The 14,667-nt window shown below is 36.1% G+C and overlaps 1 protein-coding gene across 1 annotated transcript in view; it reads right to left on the bottom strand.

Moving 5' to 3' along the window:
• Positions 1-7,235: 7,235 nt before the first annotated feature.
• Positions 7,236-14,667, bottom strand: part of LOC108752573 (histone-lysine N-methyltransferase trithorax) — a 17,554-nt gene continuing 10,122 nt past the window's right edge. The window contains 4 exon segments of the mRNA XM_018493480.1: positions 7,236-11,937; positions 12,218-12,364; positions 12,632-12,794; positions 13,121-14,597. Of these exon segments, the coding sequence (XP_018348982.1) occupies positions 11,764-11,937; positions 12,218-12,364; positions 12,632-12,794; positions 13,121-14,597 (1,961 nt within the window). The 3' untranslated portion in view covers positions 7,236-11,763.

Raw genomic sequence — 14,667 nt, 5'->3', positions numbered from 1 at the left:
AAACACAAGTCATCATAACATCAAAATGACGTCAAATATATAGCTGTACTTTGAAATTTTGATTATTAAAACTCACTTTTCAATCAATCATGACGTGTATGATGTTATTGTGACTGTTGTTCTATTGCTCTTGCAAAAAAATGCAGAAAATTTCCGTAAAAGTTGAATCACTGGTATTTTAGACATTATTGGAATGCTAATTAAAGAGGAGAAGATTGAAAGCTTTGAGAAAAAAGCAAATAAATCTAAAAGGACAGCTATCTATTAATAAGAGCTGTACTTTATGGATTTTCTACAATAAGCCATTACCCAGTCGAATATGAGAAGATAATCTACTATGATTGGTCAATTTCTTACAGCTCGACTTAAAACTTAGGTAACACACTTATTATGGAAAGCCCATTACAACAAAGGACTGATAATCACCGTAATCATACCAAGTGTTCTCTTGCTACGTTTGGCACCTGCACGTATGTAAATATCTTCCGTTACTTTTGTGTAGCGATGAGAGAAGAAAATCTCATAAACGACTTTAAAAACTTTTATGAAAACCGATGTTGTGTCTTAAGTATTTTTCTTAAGATGCTAATACAGTCCTTCGATTAAGGCTGTACTTAAGACTGTACTTAAGACAATGTTAAATATAAGAATTAACTTTAAATATACCGAGACGATAGTCAATTCTTATTTTAAGATCTCAAGTAATACCTTGAGATGCTGATAATACAACTTTGTGATTTTTACTTAGGAATATTGCCGTATTGTCTCCGCACGCTCTATGGAGGCAGAAGCCATCAGCTAGGAAGAAGCTTAGGAATATCGACCTAAAATATGTCAGCCACATAACAGTAGCATTATTTTCATATCTGAAACTGAACGAGAGAACCGCTGTACCGCAAAAAATCCTCTCGGAGAACAAGCATCCGTAGTCACGTTCCTGAACACACGAATGCATTGTGACCATTGTGGGAGAGACGAAGGGTGAGTGAACAGTGAACAGGAGAGGAAGGCGGGCGAGACTGGCGAGAGTCATCGTCGAAGAAGGGGAAACACACGCGGACTCTCGGTTGCCGAGGCGAACCACGCGACGATGGAGTCCAAGCCGAGGAGTGGAGGAGGGATGGACGACGGGCAGGACGACAGAAAGGAGAACTGTACAGTGTATAGCTTTCTTGAAATCGTCGGAGAAAACGCGCAGCGGGGCGCGACGGCGACGGCGGGAATAACGCGATGGAAGGGCGAGGTGGGAACGGCCGTCGGCCGCGCACAGCCGAGAGGGAAGGGGTTAAAGTCTGATTTCCGAGCGCGCTCATTTAATGCATATGTACGCACGCGCGCGCGCGCGCGTATGTGAGAATTGCTGGGAGAGGTTATTCACTGTTCCGCGGAAACAAATGCGTGCGCGCGCGCGTATATATGCATGCGTTTACGAACGTGCGGCTGGCGCGCTTTCGAGCAAGATCCGCGTCGAGCGCGAAGGGAACAGAGTCGTGACGTAAGAACGAGCAAGGATCGCATTCGCGCGGCAAAAGTGAGGGCAAGAGACGTGGGATGCGTGCGCGCGCGCGCGCGTGTGTGTGTGTGTATGTATGTATACGCGCGCGTTCCTTGGCGCACTAGTCGTCGCGTAATTTCGACGGTTCCGACTATCGGTTGCCAGATTCAGAAAAAGATAAATAGCTAAATGAATAGAGAGAGAGAGAGAAAGCATTTATTATTCGCTCTACGAAAGGTCCCCTCAAGCGCAAAGACAACAGTACATAATATGAGATAATTGAAATAAGATTCGAAAATGCTAGAAAAATGAAAAATAAAAAAGTAAAAGTAATAATAAGAATTAAATATAAAGAAAAAAAAAAGAAAAGAAAAAAAATATCTAGTCTACGTGAGTGAGATGCACACGTGCGGAAAACCTCAGAGATATATACATATTAACCCTGATAACATATACAGAAAGACGAAAATTAATGCAAGACTAACAAAAGTAGAGAGAGAGAGAGAGAGAGAGAGAGAGAGAGAGAGAAAAGATCGAGGAAGCTGCAAACGTACCGAGAATTCGCAGACTCATGAATTTAATGATTTATCGTATAATAAACGTTCAGCTATTAATCAAATTGTTTAAAATGATATTGAACGTCAATGGTCCAACAATCCGTCTATTTCTCTTCTCAATCTATTGCATCAGGCTGAAGACTCTTTTCACATTAGCTTGGAATTGCAAAAAAGAGAATATATTTAAAAAACTCGGAGTTTTGAATTTAATTTGAAATAGAGGAAAATTAATAATGGAAAATTTTAAAAGAATTCGTGTGTACAACTTTGAAAGCTCGATTGTACGGGCAACTGCCATTCATGGTATACACATGGGATGATTCTTACCTTTATCTATTCTTATCTGTCTCTCGAAGCTTCAGGAGGTAAATCTAGAGCTCCACACACACCTAAATAAGAAATGTCAGTATGTGAATGTAGATTCCTTTGGACTTATTCTCTCAGTAAATATGTCGTAATAAATTAATGAATATTTCAAAATGTCAGTTTTTCGTTGTAACGTGCGAATATCTTCTGACATGACCTGATGTTTACTAATATATTTCGGTTTTAAAACACGCTGCAGTGCGTGCAAATACTGCAGGCAATTTTAGACGGCATTTATATTAAACAAATATATGTTAAAACATGCACCGTTTGCTCATAATACATTTGTTTAATATAAATATATATTGTATTTATATTTCTAATAATAATCCCTTACGGTACAGTACTGGATGTTTTATGTGTATTCCGACCATTTCTGTTCGTGCAAGTTACTCGTATATTCAACGGATTCTCAGTTCCTTCATTCATTTTATTACTTTTTAAAATAAAAGTCGGACATTTATTCTAGATGCTTGAAATGATATCCATAAATTTTTGAGGATTTCTTAAACCACTTTAAATAAATGAAAGAAAATGAATGGCTCTAAAAGAAACTCACCGATAAGATATTATTTTGTATATTGTACCGTAAAGGCGGTAATAGATTTTTTAAATTAGAAATTTTCTATTAATGTGTTTTTTATAAAATAAGCTTATAATAGATAAATATATTTTCATTGATTTTAGAATAATTTCATTCAGATAGTATATTTTTGTCTGAAACATTTTTCTCAAAAATGCTTTCAAGATATTCGACCGTTTCCAGACTTTTGACACACCCTGTATATATAACATTGGTCACTATTTTCTTATTGATTTTGTCAACCCAGCTAACACCGATTTTTCACTGCAGTCCACTAATTGTAATTTTTATTATAACTTGCGCTGCCCATAGATTATAAATTATTAGAAATATTAAACATATTGACAATAGATATATCTATATTGAACTCGCAAATTAATATTGGATCGTCTGCTTAATAATTGAAAATGTCAATTTTTGAAATTTCTGTAGTCTGTCCACATGTAATAATTGCTTTTTCTTTTTTTCAGATTTATACCAAATTTCCTTTTCCTCGATCAAATATAATTCTTCCTTCATTCTTGTCGCATGCGCGCGCGCGTGTTGCTTAACGGCTATTTCTGATCTGCTTCACGTCGGGATGCGTAAAGCGCGTACGGTCTTTAGAGTAAATCACGCCTGAATGCAGAACATCCCACCGAACGTGCCGCATCAAATCTACATTTGTTTTAACGGGCGTTCCATTGAATCCGTCATGGTGAGTTATGTCGACCGCGCGCGGTAAGCAAAGCAAGTAATTTGCGTTGTAAACAAATGCAGAATGTTCTATCATACGCCGCTGCACGCCAAAATGCTGCGTTGTTACCTGAAAATTGAAACAACTGCATCACTTGCGATCATTGTCTGACGCGCGGATGAAAAAGAAAAATTAATCGTCGAAATTGCAATCGAGTAAATAAATTAACATTTCACGGTTGATTGTTTGGCTTGCAACGAGAGAACAAATAATTTTTATTTTTTAAGTATGTACTTAAAAATTTTATGTACTCATAAAATTTACTCATAAAAGTCATATCGAAAGATTTTGAATGTGTATTTTCCGATTTATTTCTTTTTTTCTTTCATATTTTTAACTTGATAAATGAGCTGTTTATACATCTTTATATTTATACGTATATAATAGGAAAATCTTTGTCTCGTTAGTGAAGAATTAAACAACAAAAGATTTTCATCAATTCAACGGTATTGAAAATGGCCATTTAAATGGTCGTCTAATTTTTTTTATGAAAAACTCATATATTTTTTGCCATGCTAAATAATTCATTTGAAGATCATATTCAAAGTCTCGTACATACAAGTTTCTTAAATATATCTTTCCTTTGTTTTCCTCAACAGAATAAAGTTAATATTACGTTAGCCCATTTTTGTTGTACGACAAATTTTTTAAGTCTGTCGATTAACTGTGTACTATAGGATAAAAAATTCCGAGAATCCTTCTGTTTTACAGCCAGTTAACACATTTGAAAAAATTGTCATAGAAGAAATGTTATGTTATAACTAAGTTAACGTCTAGCGTTATCGCTAACAGATGCTGCCGCACGGAAATAAAACCTACGGTACACACTAAATCGAGGAAAAGTCAAAACGACTTTATTTTGACGTTCTGAAAGTCAAAATGATTTTTAATTAAAATTCGACTTATTAACGTTAAGAATTAAAACAGATTTATTTCGATTCTTCGTTGACTTTTGTGTGTTCCTTGGAAAGACATAGAATAACATGGATCGCATCCGTATATAAATAGTACATCTAATATATGTACTATTTAGTGATCAATAAAAATAAGAGAAAGGGAGCGTAAAGACGGCCGATCTTCCTCTCTGTCTAACAACATCACATCGTTGAATAGAAAGAGACAGAGACCTGTCTTCTCACGTCCTATCTCTATCATTTTTATCGATCAATTGTATTTTTTTCTATGTCACAGTCAAAGTGCTAACTCAGTAAATGTATACATTTACTGTAGCTGTAATCGGTATATACATTTATTATACATTTTGACTAGTAAATGTATACATTTACTAAACACTTTGGTTGCGACATAAAAAAAAATACATTGCTCCATGTCTTTGGATCGAACCGTACAAAATGAGAAATATGAGAATTGTTATTTTCGATAAAATTTTTTTTTCCAAACAGCAGATTTTGATCAATTTTGATATACGTACACGGTGCACCGTGTCGAATTAAGCGGAACGCGCATCCAACAGAATGTCCTGCGTCTTTGATCGTGTGCGTTTATTTGCTCGCTCGATGAATAAGCTCACCACGCCGCACGACGGCGTCGACGCATCGCGCGTAAATGCGCTGCGTATTTCCTCAGAGAAGCGCAGCCGGTCGCGTTACGCCGTCCGTGACGCATTGCGCGTGACTCGACCGTACGCGTGTACGTAATTGCACCTACGTACGGACATGTGCAAGGCGAAAAATTTTCACACGCATAAAACACGACCTACAACACGACAGTGCGACGCGTTGTCGATCGAAACGCAATGCGCGCCGCTCATCGCTCATCGCTCGTGGGACAAAGCGAGATAAGATTGAACCGGTATTCACAGCCGATTCTTGCATTTAAGATCGCTTCAAGTACAGTCTTAAGGTGTTATGGACCAATCAGAGGGCTGCATTAGTATCTTAAGACAGGTCTTAAGACGGTCTTAAAATCAGAATGGAACACCACTATGAATACCACTCGTTAATTGTGTGCGTCCGGCGATATTTGATCTACTGGTTTCTACCGAAGTCTACAATTTGCTTGCAGTATGCTGTTAGTATTAATGGAAATAGAGATCTTTCGGATTGAAGCGGGAGTTAAATGAACGCATTTTTTTTGTAAATGTACACTTTTTATGAAGAAATTGATTTCTGTCAAATTGGTGAAATTTTTGATTGCTTTTATTATGCTGATCAAAAAAAGCATGAGCTCAGAAAAGCTCAACTTTTACGGTTTCGGAGTCCTAAATTGCTCAAAATTATATATTTTACAGAATCGTGTTTTTTTGTATATATATTTTTTAGGTCTTTCTGCACCTTCCAGCTTCGTATCTTCTCGATAAAGCAAAACCTAAAAAAGCCTAGTCTATAAAAGAGATAGATTAATGATTCTTACCATTACATTCAAGTCATAAAGTAACTGCAAAGTTAAGCTTTTCTGGGATCCATTAAGATTTTTTATCAACATCAAAAGCAACCACATATAAAAAATTTTGCAAAGTTGACAGAGGAATTGATCTCTTTATAATTAAGATTGTGTGGAATCCTTTTGGTTCTTCGCCGCATTAGATGTAAAGTAATGTTTCGATAGAAACTATACCGATGAGATTGACGAGATACACGAACTGACGAGTTCCTTCCAGACTGCGTATGCATCCGATTTTGTTGAGGCTTTGCCGCAATAATCAGGAAAGGTGATCGAGAAAATGCGTCCATCTCGCACGCGAAAGGGACGCTCCTGACAATCCGCGGATTTCACACGTAATTATATGAGATGATGTTGAGCACGCGTTTCTATTATTACTCGTTCCGCTGCGTGTCTTTCCGCACAAAAGATTCAATCCTCAAGTAAAATACTTCCTTTTGTAAAATAAACGTTGCCAGACAGAATTGTCTTCCTATATCGTTTGCTTTTGTTACACAGAAGTCTACCGGATCACTGACCTCTCTTGTTATGATTATATTTAATCCGAATTCCAATATATTTTTTGATAATTTCACTTTTCATTTAAAAGAGTTCCAATCAAAGCACAAAATAGAAATTATGTAAAGTAATTTTTTTAAATATACACATATGCATACATTAAAAGAAACGTGTACAACGGAAAACTTTGCCGCAACGTGAATACCAAGAAGCCTCAATATAATAAATTAAGACTCGAGTAACTCTAACTATAATATAATATATACAATTTTCCTCGATTTGAGTTGAATTCTGAGAATTAAATTAAGGCCTCTACATTAAAGAGAAATTGACATTTCGCATGATGCACGTTTTCATGTTCTTTTAATTTATGCGAACTCGGTATTTGAAGACGATATATCAAGGCATCAGTCTGTAATCGTGCCGTACATACGATACCGATCTACTACAACATAGACACACACAAATTACTATAACACAAAAGAGAGGAATACATCGCGTATGGTAAAATACACACATGTTTCTCTCATATTTCCACTTCTGTTTTTATTTTGTTAATTTTCTCGTATAATATATACTAACAAAACATTTAATTACAAAACATGGGCATATCTGTGTGTTTTGTGTGTGTGTATGTACGAGTACGTGTCTTGTGATGAAAGCAGCTATGTGTTTCTTTTTCTATGCGGTACGCGTACCTTTTCTGGTTAATGTAGATATTACGATTAAACTTCATAAGTTTTCTACGATAAGTAGATGGATTGATAACGACAATTTACACGCAAAAAACGTGTGGCAAATGCCCCCTGTCCGTCCCGTTATCGTCATCCCCCCATTCCTTCGTTTTCATAATATCGTTCCTCGTTCGTTCATTTAATCGCGAGTCAGGTTTCCATGGTCGGGCCTCATTTACCGAAATTCTCTCTCTCTTTCTCCCTCCCTCCCCCCCCTCTCTCTCTCTCTACAACCTATATCCGTCATATATGCAAACGCAAGAAGGGATAAAAACGCTACTGTAATATGCGATATAATAATATTATCGTACTTCGATATTAGTTATAAATAGTTTTTTAATAATTATTTGTCCAAACACTGAATATTTTACAACAGCCATCGAATCTCAACTATTTGTAACTCTATTTAAACAGTTTGCAACTTTTACAGTTCATCATTCATTTTTTTTTTTCAATTTCACTTTTAATATTATTATGCGTATAGCACATGATCTGATCCAATATCATATCAATAATAGGGATATATCATAAATTTTGTAATTTCCTAAAAAATATTCTCTAAAAAATATGTCGACCTAAAGATTATTATGACTGATAATCACAGACAATTTTTTCAATTTTTCTTTTTCTCTTTCATACCGTCGTCGAGTTTGTCAGTAATTGTTATTTATCTTCCCTCTTACTTTTCTTTTAAACAAGTACAATATTTCAAAATTCTACACTTTGTTTAAACGTTAGAATAGTAAGTTTATACACGTCTTAAGAAGCGTTTTATATTTCAATTTTTCTCCCGTTTCCTCTTCTAATTGCTTAAATTGTAATATTTTAATATTATCAGCTTATCCTTTTCTCAAGAAGAAAAAAAAAGCAAAGATCTAAAGAGCGCAATGAGACCAAATTTCCGGTTGTGAAAGATCGCAATTAGCGTGACGATGCGCCGAAACCGTCGCGTCGCGAGAACGCCGTAATACACACCGCGAGCTCGTCACGTTTCCGCGAAATCACTTAATCACTCGCAATTTTAAACGCAACGCTGAAATGCGACGTCCGTTCGGATTTCGAAGCGAATCTGTCTGTCGAGAGGTAAAACATGCGTAAAAGTCGGAGAGAAACAATCTACCTATTACATCTATACATTAGTATCATTTTTTTTTCCTTTAATTATTGGTAAACTACTTCAACAGTTTATTCATCGTATCGTTTCTTCGGATGTTCGTCATTTTTTTTACACGCAGCGTTATTTTTGAAAGGTGCTGATGGGGTGTAGTAAACAAACGGTGCTTAATATGCCCAAATACGAGTGACTTGAGTAGTGATGTATTATGCTTTCTCTTTCTCGTTTTTTGTGTGTGTATAGATTAATTAATAGCGATAATAATAATAATCATAATCATAATCATAATCATAGTGAAGGCTGTATGCGTAATACTAAGGAGGGTCGTACACCCTTTTTACGCAGTTTAAAGAGTAGTTTAAAAAGACACAGAGTATGTTCCAGAAAGCACCTGATAGATATTCGTCCGAATTCATCAGGTAAGAATTATTAGCAGATAAGTAAATCGCTCTCTCTCTCTCTCTCTCTCTCACACACACTCTCTCTCTCTCACACATACGCTTTTAATCTTCCGCTACAAGCATACGTTTAAACTGTCCCATACTTTTTGCTGAAGTACTCGCGTGGGTACTTTACAGAAGTCGATGATACAAATAATGAAAAGGGGATTTCTCAGTACGCTGTACTGAGAAATTTAAATCTATTCGCGAATGTAGAAATGAAATCGGACAATGATGGATAGCTTACAGCTTACAATCATAATACAGAGCAATGTAAAAATCGAGTTACATGGTATGTATGCCTACAGAGAATACACCTTGTAAAACCCAAATGAATTCTGATGTCCGATTAGCGATTCTAGCGTAATAATCAGGAGATTGTAATCGAATTAAAGATACACGATTGCTTGTTTGTTAGGAAAAAAAAAAGGATTTGATCCTTATATCCACGTTAATAAATGTGACTACCATATATGTGCACCGGTCCTAAATCGTTCAGTTTACATTAGTACTTTTTCGTCAACCCTAATACCATATCGTTTATAATCAATAAATATCAATAAAATATCTAACATTGTTATATTTTCAAGTAAGTTACCATCCTTACTAGTCGTATTACTTTTCATGTACAGATTAAAATTAATTATCATTATATTAACAATATTCATCTCCTCGAATATAATAGTCATTAATTATCGATAATTATAATATTAAAAAAAAAAAAAAAGATTCACAAAATATCTAAAAGATGGCAATTTCACGTGACCAGAACAGGTTTCCGTTTTCCCGCGATTTTATAACTTTTTACAACTCAGCATATGCGCTTTGTACCAAACCAGGCCGATTAAAATCGCAGCACGTCTGACATTATTCGTGTGCTCAAATAATGCGCTCCTATGTGTGTGCCACCATTTCACCCCTTTATATTATCTCTTTAAATAATTCACGATCAATATTCTTCGTATAACGCATTTCTTATTATTATCAAACACTTCCGCACTGCAACCTTACTATCTCTTACTCTAGGCCATTTTTTCATGAAAAGTGCACTTAACGGTGTCCATGGAGCACCAAAATTTAAGGGACTACCACCTCGGCAGAAATTGATTAATCGCGCTAAAATACGATGTAGTATCGGAGGGCGCAGTGCCATGCGCCGTTGCGGTTGTGTTAGTTTCGAATATAAAATATCATTTGCGTAAATATATATATCTAAATCTATCACCGGGTGAAAGCGTAGGTACATGTAAAAGTAAGGCAAAACTGGACTTCACAGAAGGGTATTGGTACGGAATACATGGTATATATATATCCGTAAAAATGTAAAATATATATTCCTATAAAAGCATCTCTAATATATTTCCCATTATGGGAAAATATCACAAACGTTCGCCGGAGAAACGTATCCGGAGACGTTCATCCCAAACAATGCATAAATCTTCGTCGATTTGACCGACGAACAAACCGATTTTTCGATTAAAAAAAATTCTTTTAAAAAGATTATTAAAATCGTTAACGCTTCTATTCAATACTCGTCAAACGAAATGTCGTGTCTCGTATAATTCAGACAATAGAATTCGGATAATAAACTCGATGAATATGATCTTGGCAAGGTGGAAGCACAAATATAGACGCGATATTTAAAAAAAATGTACAAAAAGAAAAAGAGAGGACAAATAATATCAAACTCGCGCCATTCATTTTTACATTGAATAAATAGTTCTGGAAAGCAAATATCCTCTAATCAATGATGCCACGTGAACAATAAAACAAAATCGTATCAATGTCTGCCAAAGTAGGTATACCTTCGAACAATATCCTGCTATAGGAGACTGTTCTCGCTTGCCATTCTCTATCTCTCTCCTTAATACCTACATTCCTAACTTAAGTTAAAACTGATTTGCTGTACTTACATCAAAGACGGTATATCTAATCTAACAATTACATATTTTACAAAAACATTTGAAATCTGGCCCTACAGCAGACATGAAATGTCACGAAGTTAGTCATACACTGTACACTAAATTTAAAATTTACAAATCATCTAAATATACAATTATTGCGCATTTTATGTTCACGCGCTTGACAAGATCTTTTGTACACTATGCTTACGTTATTTTTATCTTGTGATATTTGAAAGAAATGTATAAGTGACTTTTAAAAAGCTACAATCATTGTCGAAAATCCGCTAATTTTTCAAAGTACTCTAGCGGCATCATTTTCCATTTTAATCCTTATGATACAAAATAATTTCGTCTAAGGGAAAGAGTTTATTTTCAAATCCGATCAAAGCATCGAGAGATCCATATCATGCAAGAATTATGCGCTCTCGTACAAGGAGCTCTCGCATTTAGTGTAAAGTGTAAGATAACTTGTACACTTAAGCCTCAACAGTAGATAATACATAGAGTCTAAAAGTCGTGCGAGAAAGCACAGGCGTGAATAAAATAACACTTTCACAAGTCTGAAGCGCGTTAGTAAAACGCACGACTTTGTCGGATACAAAAGCAGGAGATACTCGAATGGTTTATTGCTATAGGTATATGTGTAAATATACCCCCCGTTAAATCAACTACAGGAACGTAGCTGTCTAAAGTAACATCATTGTAATCGCTGTGCTTCGCGTATTACGTCTGGCCTTCTAATCTTTAAAATGTATAATCTATGTTCTTTTATAGTAATAAAAAGCTGCAATCTCTGAAAATAGTTTGATGATGAGTAAAATGAATAACATTCAATAAAACGAATCCTATTCGAAAGCGCGCGCGCAATTATAGCACATATTTTATTTCTTTGTCTTCGGTCGGCTGCTTAAGATAAGCTGTATATACGCAGTCTCAGTTGAGGTATTTGCGACATTTGCGAGAACCGCAAGTACACGGGATCTTGATATCCTCGAATGGGAATTTGTAGTCATATGTCAACTCCTCTCCTTGAATGATGCGACGAAGAGCAAAAATCAGTATGTGTTTCTTACCTAATATGTCCACCACTCGCGAGTAACAATTTGGCTATAACATACATATTTTCATATAATACATATTTCAACGTGATGATTATAATATTATAATATTAACGTAATATTTAATTATATATATTATATATTACATAATCAAATTATAGAAAGTGCAATTTAAAATAATTAGATTTTTATACATTTAAAAACATTTATATATATATATATATACAAATAAAACAATATTATTAGATAATAATAAAAGTTTTTGTGAATTTGTAATATTAGATAAATTTTTGTTCTTTTAAACATAAAGAAAAAGAAATCTCTTGTACCTCGCATGAATGATTGATAAATCTAGCTGCATTTCCCTTCATAGTAGCATCAACAACTAGATGATCGTCGATTTTAAACATATAACAGCCTATATTCTTGCTGTCATAATACTTTTCTCTTTTGTCGGTCAAAGAAGATCGAATAACCTAATAATAATCAATAAGTTTAATGATTATAATAATAATAATAACGATATTAGAGCTATCCCTATAGTGTAACAGACATTCGCAAAGTATCACGTAATCAATATATTTCTCTGATTGGCTGGAGTAATTCATAGTAGCTGTCATATTGAATTTACTATCAATATACTCAACATCAACTCCTGTCGACTGCTCTGCGAATCTCTAAGCGACACCGATTACAAGTACCGTGATCTTCTAATATGTGAATATGAATAGTTTGCTACTTACTTCACCGGCGTATTCAATCACCATCTCACCAGGCTCGATATCTCTTAAACAAAACAATCCTCTACCATGTATATGGGAATAATATACACCAACAGATGCTTTTGATGTTTCCTTAAGTATTCTAAAGCGCATTGCCATTGGCAAATTGGTACTTACGGCTCGCCTGTAACAGTATTCGTCATAACGCTTTATTAAATAAATTATTAATAATAGCACTTGTTTATTTTTCATATTACAGATTTTATTTATAGTCTAAAGAAGTATAACTTATACTCAATATATAATGTGTATCAAAAGATATGTGATTATTAAAATATAAAAATCTAAATACATCACACCGATGATGCACAAGACCATTAAAATAAAAGCGTTAAAACTCATATTGATAATTAAATATCAGAAATCACGAATTAATTTACAAGAAACAATTATAAAAAAACAGCATGCAATTTTGTCTTTACGTTGTATAAGCGTGGTGATGAATTTTACCTAGACTCTGTTTCCGATATTGTAATTATATTAGGATGCGGTCTATGCTGCGACGCCAACCAGCTGAACATGTCGTGTACTTTCCTGCCTTTAAAAGGCTCTGCTCGTGCCGCCCCGTTGACACACGCTGCCGGTAACTCATTTTCCATCTCGTCGGGTTTTGGCGGCTCCAACGTATGGAATTTGGGCTTATACTTGCTGCATCTGTTGACACCCGGCAATTGTTCAATCAGGTAGATAGCCGCATTATTCTCCAAACCGAGACCCTCGGACAACGGATTGTGAGGCAGAGGAGACAAGTTGTGAGCCTTGCGCGCATTCTGTACCGCCTGATACACCGTCTCCCAAACCTCGGTCATAGACGAGGCAATATGGGTAAAGCCATCTTGTGACTTGATTTCATACATTAAGATCGGTCCTTTCGAGCAATTGTGCATTTGCGGCGGATTCTGCTGCGGATTGTTTCGCAGCGGTCTGATTGATTTCGTCACTATTCTGGGTTTCTTGACAGCTACGGGCGGCGCTTTTGCCTTAAGTATGTTCACTTTCGCTTCCATAGGCTTCACCTTATCCTCGAGTTTGTTCGCTTTGAGCGTAAACGTTTTGATCGGCAACAGTTGTAATGACGCAATCTGAGGCACCTGTTTTGACGGTAATATCTCCACAGATGTTACTTGTGGTGTCTTTTTGCTCTGGGTGACTGCCTTCATGTTGCGCGTGATTTTGTAAGAACCGTCCTGTAACTGTTTCTGCAGCACTATCTTCAACGATGTGTTTTGTAGCTTCTCCTTATCAAGTTCCAGTTTGAGATTCTCCTTTACCTTCTCTATAGTTTCTGTATTCAGCTTAATATTGTCACTGATATTGCTGAGTGCGGTTTCAGGTTTTTTTAATTGCACGATCTGCTCAATGATTTCCTTCTTTGACTCTACAATTTCCGGTTCGGCTGGCTTGATCATCGGTTTCGTCGGCTCTTCAATCGCCAAATCGTCTTTCTTTGCCGGGTCCTGCTTAAGCGTCACCGCCTGCATTGGCAGCACCCTGTTCATCGGTCTACTGGTCGGCATGTTATTCGTCGGCATCGTAATTTTGTTTTGCATGGAGTTGGAATTGGAAATGACGATTGGGCTGTTATTGTTGATGCATGCGTTCACCGAGTTCGGATTCAACGCGGTACCGCTATTATAGCTCTTATGTACGCTATTTACATCGTGATTTGACTTATGATTTAAAACTAGATTCCGTTGCGTAACATAATGATTCGATAGAGGTGGTATCTTAGATGATGATATGCTAGACTTGATCATGCTAGTGTTCTCCGATACGTGTTTCGAATCGAAGTATGGTCTCACACTGTTGTTCATCGGTTGTTCCGCGCCGAACAACGGCTCAGTGATCTTCCAAGCGGCTCCATGATTCGCTTGAACCAGATGCGTGACTGGACTAGGTCTTACAGCGACACGAGGTATCGTTGGCATTGCATGAGGTGGTAGTGCCGATGATGGCGACGGTGGTAGCGGCGATGGAGATGTTGATGGAGATGTTGA

This window comes from Trachymyrmex septentrionalis, unplaced genomic scaffold (assembly GCF_001594115.1).
Source record: "Trachymyrmex septentrionalis isolate Tsep2-gDNA-1 unplaced genomic scaffold, Tsep1.0 scaffold60, whole genome shotgun sequence".
In the NCBI taxonomy this organism is placed as follows: domain Eukaryota; kingdom Metazoa; phylum Arthropoda; class Insecta; order Hymenoptera; family Formicidae; genus Trachymyrmex; species Trachymyrmex septentrionalis.
Note: the sequence above shows the minus strand (reverse complement) of the source record. Positions and strands in the feature narration are given on the sequence as shown.